The sequence below is a fragment of the Pantherophis guttatus genome, chromosome 4 (assembly GCF_059756535.1).
Source record: "Pantherophis guttatus breed Tessera chromosome 4, ASM5975653v1, whole genome shotgun sequence".
Taxonomy (NCBI): Eukaryota; Metazoa; Chordata; class Lepidosauria; order Squamata; family Colubridae; genus Pantherophis; species Pantherophis guttatus.
Genome location: NC_142066.1, coordinates 115762573 through 115778792, shown reverse-complemented (window position 1 = coordinate 115778792; position 16220 = coordinate 115762573). Strand labels below are relative to the sequence as shown.

The 16220-nt window shown below is 38.6% G+C and overlaps 1 protein-coding gene across 2 annotated transcripts in view; it reads left to right on the top strand.

Annotated features, from left to right (window-relative positions):
- Positions 1-2368, top strand: part of OXNAD1 (oxidoreductase NAD binding domain containing 1) — a 28078-nt gene extending 25710 nt beyond the window's left edge. For both annotated transcript variants that reach the window (XM_034402669.3, XM_087892594.1), the window contains exon 8: positions 2167-2368. In XM_034402669.3, coding sequence (XP_034258560.2) covers positions 2167-2321 — 155 coding nt within the window. In that variant the 3' untranslated portion in view covers positions 2322-2368. The remainder of the gene's footprint in view (positions 1-2166) is intronic.
- The last annotated feature ends 13852 nt before the right edge of the window (positions 2369-16220 follow it).

The following is a 16220-nucleotide window of genomic DNA, read 5'->3' as shown; positions in this document are numbered from 1 at the left end:
CATGCAGGTAGTTCTCACTTAATGACCGTAACTGAGACCAGCAACTTTGCCTCTAGGCAAAGTGGTCTCTAAGTGGGAAACCACATGATTAACTCTCTTGAAGTTTCTTCCTTTAATTTTTCTACTCTGCCAGAGGGCAAAGAATAATAGAATAACAGTTGAAAGGGACCTTGGAGGTTGTCCAGTCCAATCTCCTGCTCAAGCAAGAAATCCTATACCATTTCAGACAAATGGCTGTCTAATCTCTTCTTTAAAATCTTCAGTGTTTGAGCACCTGCAAGTTGTTCCACTGATTAATTGTTCTAACTGTCAGAAAATTTCTTAGTTCTAGGTTGCTTCTTTCTTTGATTACTTTCTATCTATTACTACTTGATCTGCCTTCATGTGCTTTCGAGAATAGGTTGATCCCCACTTCTTTGTGGCAGCCCCTTAGATATTGGAACACTGCTATCATGTCACCCCCTAGTCCTTCTTTCATTATACTGGATATACCCAATTCCTGCAGCTTTTTTTCATATGTTTTGGCTTCCAGTCCCCTAATCATCTTTGTTGCTCTTCTCTGCACTCTTTCTAGAGTCTCCACGTCTTTTTTATATAATGACGAACAAACTGGATACAATATTCTAAGTGTAGTCTTACCAAAGCATTATAAAGTGGTATTAACACTTCACATGATGTTGATTCTGTCCTTCTGTTAATGCAGCCTACTGTGTTGGCTTTTTTGGTGGTTGCAACACACTTCTGGCTCATATTTAAGTGATTGTCCACTAGGACTCCAAGATCCCTCTTGCAGTTATTGAACCAGTTACCATCTATTCTATACCTGTACATTTGATGTTTCTTGACTAAATAAAGAACTGTTTTTATTCCTATTGAATTTCATTGTGTTAGATAGGGCCCAGTGTTCAAATTGCTTCTCGGACTTTGGCTATGATAAAGTGTAGTGTAAATCTTTCAAGATCTTCTGGATCTTGAACCTATCTTCTGGAGTGTTGCCTATTCCTGCCATCTTGGTGTCATCTGCAAATTTGATGAGTTCCCCATCTATCCCTCGTCTAAATCATTGATAATTTCTATACGCAATCTCTTTTTTGCGTGATCCTTTCCCCACTATTGACATGATTGTTGTCAGTATAGAGAAAGGAATAAGTTTACTCTTTGTAATCTTTTCTTTTTCAATCTCTCCACTCTACTGGTGGAGGGGTGAGGTAAGGTAAAGGAAACATAGGCTATAGAAATCATTTGCTTTTTTTTTCTTCCCTCTCACATAGCGGAGGGTGGGAATGTAAAAAAAAACAGGTCAGACTCAGCACAACGTGTAGGGACACTGTAAAGGTCATAGATGGGCTATTAAAGTTAATTTTTTTTTCAGCACTGTTATTAACTTTAATTGGTCTGAACAAATGGTTGGGAAGTCAGATGGGGATTTCTTATGCAAACTATGCATGTTTATTGAAAAATGTGTCTTTGTATGGACAACAAAGCTCATTCCCAGATGGGTATTGGAGCAATAAGGATCCTTATTCTGAGTAAGGATGTCATGTTTAAGAAAGTTAACAGTTTTCAAATGCAGTTAATATGTTTTTGCTTGCTATTATTAAGATATATGGATAACCTTTACAGATATTTCTTTTAATGATTGATTCAATTTCCTTGATGCTAGCTAGATTAAAGAAAATATTTATTGTAAATGTTTAATTTGGTATTATATTATTAACAGCAATTAGAGTTTGGCTAAAATATGAAAAACTGTAAACATATTTTTGTAAACTTTCTGTAGCAGCAGAAAAGGACCTAGCTAGCATCTTACTTTCTCTTTGTAAATTATTAAATACTAAGCGAGCATTGGAAAGGGACACTTCCATGGATTTTGACATGGTTGAAGCATCTTTTGAAATGTTAAAGCAATGGTTTCCTCTGGAATTCTTATGTAGTTTCTTTAAAGAATTTTAAATGCATGCGTATGCACTGTGCTTCATTAGTTCTAGCAGAAGTGTGATCCATGTAAACTCATGCCTTATGGGAGATCTAGCTGCTGTAATAATTCAAGGAGAAAATGCTTTGCTTATGCCAACAGGATTTATGAAGCTCCCATTTCAAATAATTAGCATAGTTCTATTAAATGTCTTCATAAATGTTTTCTTAACTCTGTGTATTCTCTACTAGAAGGAAGATTATCTGGAAGTGACCTAGAAAAATGTATTTCCAAGAATACTTTGTGGTACATTTGTGGACCACCTCCAATGATAGAATCCATCTCCAAGCTGCTTGAAAACCTTGGGGTGGTTCAGAGCAATATTTTCTTTGAAAAGTGGTGGTAGCACACCCAGCAGCATTCCAGGCAAAATAAAAATGAAGACATAATATATGTATGTTTGCTGATGAACCATGAAAGTTTACACAAAGTAAAAACATTTCCATTTGTGGAAATAAAATAATTCATAATGAAATTATAAAATTTATTTTTAACAAACAATTTGGAAAAACAAATAGGAAACATGTTAAATTTGAACATGTATTGAGCAGTGACAATTTCTAAAAAAAATATTTTCTTAAGTATTTTATTAACTTTGGTTTGTAATACATTAATATATAAGTAAATATATATGTAATATTTCACTACATACGGATTAGAGAAGAAGAATGACTTGAAATCTACGCCATAGTCTCATATGGGAAGGACAAGCTTAACATAAAAGAATGGAATTCATCTATCCATTTCCGGTCCATCTTGTATATTCTATTGAAGGCTGTTTGAAAAGTAAAAGATGTTGCTTTTGAAGCTTCTTGTATTTTCAGGAAAGAGATTTGGCACAAGGTTATTAGTGAAGTTCTGAATGTACATTTGAGTAATTAGATTGGATCAAAAATTAATTGTGCTATGATAGAACCACTAAAATCAATGAAATGAGATAAGCAAGTCATGAATAAATGAAGTACTGTTAATTTCCAGTAGTTTACTCAAAACATGATGAAATCTGGATCCAGCTTATTTCCATAATATTATCTCTTTTCTATAATACTATCTCTTTTAATTTTCAAAGTTATGAAACTTCATTTGAAATAACATTATAGTCTGATCTGTTTCTAGTCAAAAGCAGCATACCACATATAGGGGATCAAACTTGGAATTATTCTGCTAAATCATCAAAATCATTAAAATGTACTATCATTATAAACTTAAGTCCTTTACTTAGCTAAAATACGTCTAAACAGTTTTATTTGGAAGAAAATCCTATTGATTTCAATGGAATTTACTTTGAATTATTAAAACTGGATGTTTGGCACTTTCCCCCATCTTTCCGGAAGCCACTTGGCTTGACTAGCATATATTGAGGCAATGTAGTCCATTATGAAGGGCTAAGGTCTGCGCTGCTACTGTGTTAGGGGCAATTAGGAACTATGGTAATTATGTATGAGATTTTGAGTTTATCTAAAGGTATTAAATAAACTAATATTGTGGTTTGATGGCATAAGGTTTAAACAAACTTAATTATGCTGCTTTTCCTCACACTGGAATGCTATGTATAGTGTTACTTGTCTGTACTATAGGAATTGCAAGGAATTTAAGAGAATCCGAATACAAAACAAGAAATTTGTGGTGAGATTTCTGTTTAGTGCAGTGTGCTGTTAATATTTTCTCTTATGAAATTGTGTCTCACAATATTAGATACCAAGTAGCTTATATTGTTTTGAAAGGGGCCTAGACTAATTAAGGAATTGTTTGTCTTCCAAACGTTATGATGATTGTATGGAGCCTCCATTGAAGAGTGCATTGAATATTATTTCTATAAAAGAGCATCATTACAGCCCCTTTGGGAAGCAAAATTTGGAGATTTGGTCTGATTCAGATGAATATTATGTTTATATAATTTGTAATAATATTGAAAATGTATGTGGAACTGGTCTCAGCTAAATCTTGGGAACAATCTTACTATTTGTTTATTTGCTTGCCTGCAGAATTTATAGGCTGTTTTAATGAACTACCCTAACTAATGTTCAAACATCCCTCCCCAATATATAATTTGGGCTAAATATTTTTGTCAAATATGAATAGTCACAAAATCTCACAAAACATAACTTTGGGTAGCAGTAACTGTTTGTTACAGACCAATCTGATACTATAATAACAGCAGTCGGACCTTCACTAAAGGTACACGGATAGGGCATTGGGGTTGAGATTAAGGAACTGAATGTAAGACTGTTATAAGACAACGGTTCTATGGACCCTGACGGTGGCCCACTTATTGTCCCCTGCCCATTACTACCATTATATTATGGCCTGTCTATTCCCCTATAACAGTTTCATTTCCCAAATCAAGCCCGGCCAAGACCCAGGACCAGAAAGCCAAGTCTCCTCATCATACTTCTCTATGGGGGTAAGCTAGCTATTTTGAAGGGGTTTAGCTCCAATATTTCTGAGCACCAACACCACTCAATCCTCTCTACTCCACACACTTCCACTCACACCCCCCATGTTAAAGCACATTCAGACACCTAACTAGATATAGCCTCTCTCCTCCACTACTAGCAATAGGAGACCTCCCCTCATTAATCTCTCCCCAATTCCCCAATTTCCTCCTTCCCAGCTCTCACCCAGAGGAGAAATTAATCATTCAGGCACTCAGTATAGGTTGAGCCATGTTGTCCCTTCCCTTCCCTCCCCTCTCTCTCCTCCCTCCCCTCACTGCCTCCTTCCTTCCTTCCTTCCTTCCTTCCTTCCTTCCTTCCTCCCTCCCTCCCTCCCTCCCTCCCTCCCTCCCTCCCTTCCGATTTCCTCTCTCTTTCCCTACCCTACCCTTATTGCTACCAGGGAGCAGGCCAGGTGAAATACATATGAATATTAAAATGAAAACCAAACATTGTAAAGAACCATATGAAACAATATTTATATCACAAAAATAGCCTTCATTGTCTGGAAAAACGGCACAGCTGTCTTGTATTATTATTTAAAAGACTTCTGTCCTATTCAGTTGATTGCTAAAATTAAAGAGGAATGTGCCCTCATTGTTTGGTGGCTTTGCCTAATAAATAAATTTTGGTTTCTCTCAGATTGTCTTATGGGTTTGTATATGCATATTTTTGTAATATACAGTAAAATATAGCATTAAAATTAATAGAGGAATTGCTAAGATGGGTGAGATATATAATGAAGTGGTAATGGGATCTTTTATTTAATCCACTAACCACTTCCAGAATGGCATGTCCCCATCTTGGCCTTAGATCAACTGGCAGAGCCAAGTTTTAACACCCTTTCGAGAAAGCCAAGTGGGTGGGGAGGGGGGCAGATCTCATTGTAAGAGGTACAACGTTCCAGAGGCCAGGACCCATAGCAGAAAAGCACTTTTCTCCTGGACTTTGCCAACTGGAATTCCTTGGTCAATGAGGTTTGCAGCATGCTCCTTCTGCCAGTACAAACGGCAATTTTTCTAACACATTTATAAAAAAGCACAAAAAATGCATGTTTTATAATACATTTATTATTCACAAAAATACCAGGCTTCGATTTTTTTTTTTTGTTGAATCAATATATTTAAATTAGAAGTTTCTACGGCATCTGGACCAAATTGGAAGATCTGCATGTGTTGCCATATATTGCCATTCAGTTTTAGGCAACCTAATTTTTCCCTACATTGCTTCAATTTGAAAGAAAGGAAATTAGCACAATTGGGACATCTTCTGGACATGTTCTGTATAACATTTCACTTCACAATAGAAATGAAAGCAAAGTTCAGAGAAAGAGAGAATGCAACTGCATAAGTATTAGGTCACATTCTGTAACATTGATCAGTAATCTGAACAGAGGAGGTATTGTTTTGAACTGTATAGAAGCATCCTAATTTCCACAAAGACATCAGGAGTACTTGACATAAAAGAACAGAGTAAAACTATTCATGTAGCAACTCTTCACAAGCATTTTAAAAAAGCATTTTAAAACACATTTAGATTTATCAGATAACTGAACAGGCCAAGGAGAAATGAACAACTGAAAATGAGGACAAATGGGAGCAAGGGAAGAAGGGCAGAGGGTTTAATCTTGGCACCTTCAACAAAAATGATAACAAAACTGCAAAAAAGTGCTTAGCCCTATATGTATAAAAATTACTTTTCCAGTATCAGAAAAACTTTTCAATTGTGATATTTTTATAGCAAAATGTATTTTCAAGAACATATGCTAGCAATAATATCTAATTGACAATGCACCATAAAATTGCATGATGAGTCATGTGATCTGTGGACTACTGTGATCATAGATCATCCAGTAATCATGGATCATAGAAGAGGTTGGATTGAAGTTGATTGCTGGAATCTGGAAATAAATAATGTAAAGCTAGCAGCTGAGTTGGTTGACAGATTAGGGAAAGAAAGAAGCAGACAATTAATAAGGTAATAATACACTTACAGTAAATCTGAATGATTAAAAACTCCAAAATACTGAAAAAGCTGAATAATATTTGATTTTAAGGTTATGCCTGCTGGACATGAGGACAAAAAACAAGAACCAGTTTTACTTTTGCTAGACATCTGATAATCCTAATCAGGTTTTACCTCAATTGCTTAATGTAATAAATTTAAAAACTATTCGAGCAGAAATAAAAAAAAAATACCATATTTTAGCATTTTACTAATCTAAATTGTTTTGCATGTGTATGTGTCTGTCTTAAGTATTTACACATATTCACCTACACTTATATATGCAGGGTATACAGGGTGCTCACATCACCCAGGAAGAACCAAACTAAAAAACGGTCATATGTTTTAGATGTTCATCAGCTGCTCCTTTGATGCAAAATAACAATTACAGCCCATCCCCACAGATTTCTGAAATTAATCTCCATTTTTTCTTACACATTCTTCGCTAGCTATATTCCACCGATTGGCTATATAAAGAGAATATATTTGGAACCCATTAGTTCTCTCAGTGTTCATTTAAGCCCCCTCATCCTGTCACGGCCCTGATGGAGGTGAGGGGAAAGAGACAAAACTATTTGGCTTTCTGCAGAGTAGGACAGGAGGGGAACTCTTGTCAACATGCATAAATACAGTAGCGAGGATACCGTTTCTTTGAAACGCCAATTTTGCTTTCTCTGATCTTGAAGAAATTAATCTCCCTCAAAAGGGAGATTATCGGTGACAGTAACACTGTAAAGCTTAAAGTGGAACTGTAAACCAGTCTTCTGTAGCAGCTTTTTAATGGAAGTATTTCTTTTATAATTTAAGCAGTTGACAAGTGATTGATTGCTCTTTTAGGATACTCCAGTAGCCCATCCATTACCAAAGGGGAGATGCATAGTCCTACCTTTTTGCCAAAAAGTTTGAACAGAGTCCTCAATTTTAAGATCTTTGGACTTTTATTGCCGAGTTTATTTCTCTCCCATCCTTACTCTGTAATTCCTTATTTATTTCTGCTCACTGAATACGGTACAATAACAAGGATGTTATCTCCTTGATCATAGGATGTCACAAGCATCTGGGTACCTAGTGTTGTGGAATACATTTTTGTAGGGACTCTTCACCATAAGAATTTGGTCTGCTAGGGATAGGAAAGATGTGTTGCTTTGAGATGTTCAATTCTAGAGTAACAAATTATTTCAATAACGCAAGCACTTTAAATAAACTGTTAAAATCTGTTTCACCTAGGGTATTTCCTCTGAAGCAAAGGACAGAGGGCATAGCCGTGTAATTGCAAAATTATATTCTCCAAATGATTTACTAACTAATTATTTTGTACTGAGGCTTTAATTCTTGATCATTAGGATTTTCTTATGCATCTTAATGGTTTAAAGAGTGTAGCAGTATTTAAAAAAAAATGTAAATTATAATTCATTTGATGTGAAACTTCCTTAATTGAAGAGGATAGAAGATTATTCATGCAGATGGGGACAAGGATCGGTTATATCTCTAAAAGGAGGAGCCTATGAATGCAAAACTACATAACTGAAAGACACACCGATTTTCTTCATCTTATTTGCCAGAGAGAAGCTTGTCAATGTATTATGTATTATTATTAAATTTATACCTCCCATCTTGCCTAGAGGCTTACAACCAAGAACAAATCAACATGATAAAATAATGAAATAATTAGAATAAATATTAACATTAAAATTTGACTTAAAACTAACAGACATGGCAAAGTAGGGAGCATGTTCTTATGGGAAAGCCTATGGCCTTGAAAGAGACTTATTATGACTCTTCCTCACCCTATTTGATACTTGGAAATCTCCATACTTCACTTTTTAGGGAAGATTCTTGGCAACTTGATGGTGAATTACATGTAAAATTGACTTTAGTTTCTCTTTGATCTTGTTCTGCTTAAACTGCAATATAAAGCTTATTTATAAATGAAAGTGTACTTGGATATCTTTTGTAAAAACCAGGAGGAAACTATAGCATTAACATTAAGCCATTGTTCTTTGATTTGGCCAGCTTAATTGACCAGAACCAAGGTGCAGTGTGTGATGGCAGTAAATAAGAAGGGTGAATGGGTGAGTGAAGAACTGCTTCTGATCCTTTGGTATGCCGACTGGGTCCAAGAGGATGTACCTTTTCCAACAAAGTTCTGTAGACATAGGGGTGTCCACAAGGTATGGTTAAAAGGAAATCAAGATGGCAGCCACAAATCAAATCAAATCAAATCTTTATTGTCACTGCACAACATGTGTACATTGAATTTGAATGAGCCTCCCTTTGTGCAACTCTCCCGAAACACAAAATACATCTCAATAATTCAATAAATGAAAGAAATAGAATCTCTATATCCAAATAAGTAATAACTAATACATATTCCCATATACCTTTATGTATGTAACATTATATTATATTACATCGGTATGAACATGTTGCATGTTGCACTGGCCCTGCAAGTCTATCATATTAAATCTAATTGTGCTGTTATGTTGCATTCAGAAGTCTGACAGCCCACAGATAAAAGCTATTTTTCAGCCTGTGCATTTAGCTGACTATGCTTCTATATCTCCTGCCCAATGGTAGGAGAGTAAAGAAGTGCTGACCAGGGTGTGAATTATCCCTGAGGATTTTCCTCACTCTGTTGAGGCAGGGGGTCCTGGTGATTTCGTCCAGTAATGTCAGGGGACAACTCATAATTTTTTGTGCTGTGTTCATTACCCTCTGTAATGTCTTTCTGTCCATGGCTGTCAAGCCAGCATACCATACCATAACACAATATGTAAGGATGCTTTCTATTGTAGACTGGTAAAAGGAAGTCATCAGTCATTGTTCCATCTGATTTTTCCACAAGACCCTAAGGAAATGGAGTCTCTGTTGAGCCTTCCTGACCACCTGGATCATGTTATTTTTCCAGGTGAGATCTTGGTTAAGATGGACTCCCAGAAATTTGAAAGAGGAGACCCTCTCCACACAGCCCCAGTTGATGTAGAGTGGGGCAGGTTCCTCTCTCTGCTCTGGAAGTCTAACACCATCTCCTTTGTCTTGCTGATGTTTAGATGCAAGTTGTTTTCTGAGCATCATGTGGATAACTTCTGGACTTCTTCTCTGTATGCTAATTTGTCTGCTCCTGTGATAAGACCCAGTATGATGGTATAATCTGCAAACTTTATTATCACATTAGATGGATCAGAAGATAAGTAGTACGAGTACAGGTAGGGACTGAGCACACAGCCCTGAGAAGAGCCAGTGCTGAGCTTCAGGGAGGAGGATGTGAAATAATAATAATAATAATAATAATAATAATAATAATAATAATAATAGTAATAATAATAATAATAGTAATAATAATAATAATAGTAATAATAATAATAATAATAATAATTATTATTATTATTATTATTATTATTATTATTATTATTATTTTATTTCTATACCGCCCTTCTCCCGAAGGACTCAGGGCGGTGTACAGCCTATTTAAAAACACAAGACAAACATCAATTTAAAATTTAAAATTATTAAATAAATTTGGCTCCATTTAAAACCCCAGAAATTTAAAATACCCCAATTTAAAATTATCATGTCGATAGCCCAGCCTGGTGGAACAACAGGATCTTCAGTGCACAGCGAAATACCCGGAGGTCGGGGATCTTACGTATTTCCGGGGGCAGTTCATTCCACAGAGCTGGGGCTCCCACAGAGAAGGCTCTCCCCCTGGGTGTCGCCAGCCGACATAACTTGGCCGATGGCACCCTGAGGAGACCCTCTCTGTGGGAGCGAACTGGCCGGTGGGAGGCTATTGGTGGCAGAAGTCAGTCTCAAAGGTACCCGGGTCCTATGCCATGGAGCGCTTTAAAGGTGGTAACCAGCACCTTGAATCGCATCCGGAAGACCACTGGGAGCCAGTGCAGCTCGCGCAGGAGGGGTGTCACATGGGCACAACGAGTTGGGCCCATAACCACCCGCGCGGCCGCATTCTGGACCAGTTGGAGCCTCTGAGTGCTCTTCAAGGGGAGCCCCATGTAGAAAGCATTACAATAGTCCAGCCGGGAGGTGACAAGGGCATGAGTGACCGTGCGCAGGGCGTCCCGGTCCAGAAAGGGCTGCAACTGGTGAATCAGGCGAACCTGATAAAAGGCCCCCCTGGCCACGGCCGTCATATGCTCTTCTAAAGACAACCGTGCATCCAGGAGGACACCCAGATTGCAAGCCCTCTCTGTGGGGGGCAAAGATTCACCCCCAATAGTCAGCGATGGCACCTGCTGACTATATCGGGACGCCGGAAGCCACAGCCACTCAGTCTTGGAGGGGTTGAGTCTGAGCCTGTTCCTCCCCATCCAGACCCGCATGGCCTCCAGGCAGCAAGACATCACATCAAGGGAATCGTTGGGGTGGTCTGGGGTGGAGATGTACAGCTGAGTATCATCAGTGTACAGATGACACTTCACCCCAAAACCACGGATGATCTCACCCAGCGGCTTCACATAAATGTTGAACAGAAGGGGCAAGAGGACCGACCCTTGCGGCACTCCCCATGCGAGGTGCCTCGAGGTCGACCTCTGCCCCCTGCCAACACAAACTGCGAGCGGTCGGAGAGGAAGGAGGAGAACCACCGCAAAACGGTGCCCCCTATTCCTAACCCCCTCAACCGCTGCAGCATGATACCATGGTCGATGGTATCAAAAGCCGCTGAGAGATCTAATAGGACTAGGACAGAGGAGCAACCCCTGTCCTGAGCCCTCCAGAGATCATCCACCAACGCGACCAATGCCGTTTCTGTGCTGTACCCCTGCCTGAAGCCCGACTGGCACGGGTCCAGATATATAGCTTCATCCATGTGTCGGGGAAGCTGTCATGCCACCAGGCTCTCAACAACCTTCGCCACAAAACGAAGGTTGGAGACCGGACGGTAGTTGACTAATTCAGCCGGGTCCAGGGAAGGCTTCTTGAGGAGGGGCTTCACTACCGCCTCTTTCAAGGCGGCAGGAAAGGCACCCTCACTCAGAGAAGCAGTTATAATCCCCTGGAGCCAGCCTCGTGTAACCTCCCGGGAGGCCAGTACCAACCAGGAGGGACACGGGTCCAATAAACACGTGGCGGCACTAATCTTACCCAGATTCGAAAGACTCAGCTCTTACTGTTTGTGACCGGTCTGTCAGAAAGTCTTTAATCCAATCACAGGTGAGAGAAGGGAAATTCAAGTCAGTCAACTTTTCAATGAGGATGTCTGGCAAAATTGTGTTAAAAGCCAACCTGTAATCTATGAAAAGCATTTTGACGAAGTTCCCAGTGTTTCTCTAGATAACTCACTATAGAATGAAGGGCAGTAGCAATGACATCACCTATCAACCTATTTCCTCTGTAAGCGAACTGATATTGGTTGAAGTTTAATGGAAGGCATGACCTGAGGTGTTGAAGAACCAGTCTCCCAAAGCACTTCATCTCTACAGACGTTAGTGCAATGGATCTGTAGCCGTGGTGGGTTTCAAAATTTTTTACTACCGGTTCTGTGGGTGTGACTTGGTGAGCGTGGCGTGGCTTGGTGGGCATGGCAGGGGAAGGATTCAGTAAAATCTCCATTCCCACCCCACTCCAGGGGAAGGATACTATAAAATCTCCATTCCCTCCCAACTCCAGGGGAAGGATACTGCAAAATCCCCATTTCCTCCCGATCAGCTGGGGCTCGGGAGGCAGAGAATAGATGGGGGTGAGGTCAGTCAGAGGTGGCATTTACCAGTTCTGTGAACTACTCAAAATTTCCGCTACTGCTTCTCCAGAACTGGTCAGAACCTGCTGAAACCCACCTCTGATCTGTAGTCACTCAGGCTGTTTATTGCTTTTAGACATGATGGAACACTGGCCATTTGCAGGGAGATGTTAAAAATCCTTGTTAGGACCTCTGATAATTGGTCAGCACAGGTTTTTACCACTATCCCCAGCACCCCATCTGGACCTGCAGCTTTATTGGAATTCACAGCCTTCAATACAGCTCTCACTTGGTGTTCATGCAAGGTGGGTTCATGCTGGGAGTTGGAGGGCCGACGGGCTGGGGCAGGGTCAGGTCTCTCTCTCTCTCTCTCTTTTTTTTTTTTTTGAAAAAAGTTTTATTTTAGATTAAAATAAAAAAATTAAAAAAAACACAACAACAACAACATAAAAATATCATCCTTACAAACAATTATAGACAGCATCTCAATCGGTTGAAATCATTTCGTTCTTACAATTCTCCAGATCTCCTCATATAACAATTATTCTTTACTTAAACTGAAGATAAATATTTAAACATTTCATATATGCTATCTCCATACTTTTTTATCAAACCATTGATAAAATATCTCCCATATCAAATAATATTGTTTATCTTCCTGTTCTCTTATTTCAAATGTCAATCTACTCATTTCAGCACAGTCCAACATTTTCATAATAATTTCTTCATCAGTAATTATCTTCTCTCCTTTCCAGTTTTTGGCAAATACAATTCTGGCCGCTGTTAAAATGTTCACAATTAAGTATTGTAATTCTTTATTAAATATCTCTGGTAAAATTCCTAATAAAAATATTTCTGGTTTAAAGTCAATATGTCTCTTTGTCATTTTTTCTAACCACGTATGTATTTTAGTCCAAAATCTTCTTGCTTCCACGCATGTCCACCACATATGGTAGTACGATCCTGGAGTTTGATGACACTTCCAACATTTCTCCGATTTATTCTTAAACATACTGGCTATTCTCGTTGGGGGTAAATGCCACCTGTAAAACATCTTATACAAATTCTCTTTATATGCTGTTGACATTGTCATTTTATAATTATGTGACCACAATTTTTGCCATTTCTCTAAATTAATACTATTCCCCAAAATTTTCCCCCCATGCTATCATTGATTCTTTAACTTGTTCTTCTTCCAGTTTTGCTTCAAGTAAATATCCATATAACTTTTTAATTACATGGTCATCTGAACCCATTAATATCTTGTCTAAACCAGTCGAAACACTATAGATACCTTCTTTTTTAAAGTCTTCTCGATATCTGGAAAGTATTTGCATGTATGAAAACCAATCTATCTTAATTCCCTGATCTTCTAAGTTTTGTTTCAATTTAAGTTCACCCTTTTCATCCAATAATTCATTATATCTAACAATTTGCTCCCCTTCAAATACCACTGGATAAGAAAAAGCTTCAATTGTAGATACCCAGACTGGAATCTTCAAATAATGGTATTTTTTGATCTTCTCCCATGTCAAAAACAAAGCTTCACGTATCTGGTGCCTTCTAAAATACCCCTGAATTTTAGTTCCTTTATACCATAGGAAAGCATGCCATCCCATCAGCAAATCATGTCCCTCCAAATTTAATAATCTAGTGTTTTTCAATGTTACCCATTCTTTAATCCACATTAAACAAACCGCTTGATAGTATAATTCAAAATCCGGTAATCCAAAACCACCCCTCATCTTTTTTTTTTTTTATTTGATTTATATGCTGCCCTTCTCCGGAGACTCAGGGCGGCTTACAATATGCTAAGCAATAGCCTTCATCCTTTTGTATATTTATACAAAGTCAGCTTATTGCCCCCACAACTGGGTCCTCAATTTACCTACCTTAGAAAGGATGGAAGGCTGAGTCAACCTTGAGCCTGGCGAGATTCGAACCTGCAGTAATTGCAGGCAGCTGGTCTTAATAACAGGGTGCTTTAAACCACTGTACTGCAAGGCTCCTTAGCATCTTGTAACAGTTTGAGTTTTATCCTTGCCTTCTTTCCCTGCCAAACATATTTCAAAAGGGTCAGGGTCAGGTCTCTTGACCTCTTAGCAGGCGAAGGTGTTCAACTCCTCTACCAATGAGGCATCAGAGTTGACTTTCTTCATCGTATTGCCCTTAGAGTTGGTTAGGTGTTGCAGTCCCTGCCACACCTGCCTCAGGTTGTTGTCTGCTAGATGGTTGTCCACCTTTTGTTTATATTTTTGTTTAGCTACCTTGATGCCTCTCTGTAAATTTGCCCCATCACCTGCCTTAATGGCAGAATTCTGGGCTCTCAGAAGTGTCCATACCTCTGCTGACATCAGGTTTTGCAATTCCCGAAAATTCTAATGAACTTGTCCACTGTTACATTATCCATGCACATTTTGATATATGAGAGTACAGTGTCAGTGAATTCTTGCAGCTCCAAATGTTCAAATATACTCCACTCAGTAGACTTAAAGTAGTCTTGCAACTAGCAGAGTGCTCCATCCAGCCAGATTTTAAGAGTTTTCCTGACTGTCCGTATCCTTTTCCTAAGGGGGATATACTTTGGGCACAGTAGCAGAGAGATGTGGTCAGATGTACCCAGATGGGAGAGTGGGATTGGTCTATATGCCTGTCATAAGTTTGAATACTTATGGTCTGAAGTGTTCTTACCTCTGGTAATACACTGCACATACTACACAAACTTAGGAAGAACAGACTGTAGACAGGCTTGATTAAAATCCCCAGCCATGACAAAAGCACCCTCAGGGTAAGTTTGCTGCTGCCTCTCGATGGCGTCATGTAACTTAGAGAGTGCTGTGCTAACATTTGCATCAGGTGGAATATAGACAGCGGTGATAACTATAACAGAAATCTTTCTAGGTAAATGAAATGGCCGACAAATGACAGTTAAGAATTCCACATCTGGAGAACAGTGTATAAGTATAAGTAACTTTACTGTTAGTACACTAGTCATTATGTGTGTAAAGACAAGGTCCTCCACCTTTGCTTTTGCTGGAATTGCCGTTTCTATCAAAACTGTGTGTGGTGCGGTTAGTTCCACTGACACGTACGGTACAAGTGGATGAAGCCAGGTTTCCGTGATAATCATCACAGCAGTCGCGAATGAGTTTATTCACCATCCATAGCTCAAGTTCATTAGTTTTGTTGACAAAGGATCTAGTGTTGGTTAGAAAAATACTTGGTAATGCTGGTCTGTGAGACTGCTTCCATAACTGAGGTAGCAAACCAGCTCTGCATCCTTGCTTCTGCTTCCTCTCTTTTTACTGACGACACTGTTTCCCAGGCCTAACAATGATCCTGGCAGTCTTACTACATCACTTGGTATATTATGAGACCACTGGAAGTCGCTGGTAATATCTAGTCGACTAGAAAATTCAATCTTTAGTAACTCCTCGCGGGTATAGACTAGTTTTTGCCCACTCACTCCATTACAATACCAGCTCAAAGCTGCAGCGTGTATGCATGCCACCATCTTAGATTCACATGTTTTATATGTGCGTGATACACTTGAAAAACAGGAAGAATGTCAACCACATTGCCATAGCCACCATTTTGATTTTTTTTAAACCATATTCTGTGAATTCCTTGCATAGTATGTTTTAAGCTCTGGATTCTAGATAACAAAATGTTAGGCAAATCCAGATTTAAATATTTCTAAATTGTTTATGTTATTGTCATGTTCTCCCAGGATGCACATAGATTACAGATTACTTGTATATAAGCAAAAGCTTAAGGCATGGCTTGCTTTGGGGTGACGGGAATTCTTGTTTATTGAACAATATTTAGCATTATTGAATGCTAAAAGTAAATTGAGTTATTTCTTAATAATTAGCTGAGCTGCTGTAGCCAGAATAATAAGCATTCTTCAGTTGTTGGGGGGGATGGAGAACTAAACTGATAGTATGTCTTGTTATGTGCATTGAAGAAATGCTTTAAGCTATTCTTCCATTATGTTTTATGTGTCCATTTGAAGTACTCCACATTTATTATAAAATGTTCTGCAAATTGCTGTTTCTTGTACATTAAGCTGACAGTTAAAAAAAAAACAGGTTAAGTATGCATGATG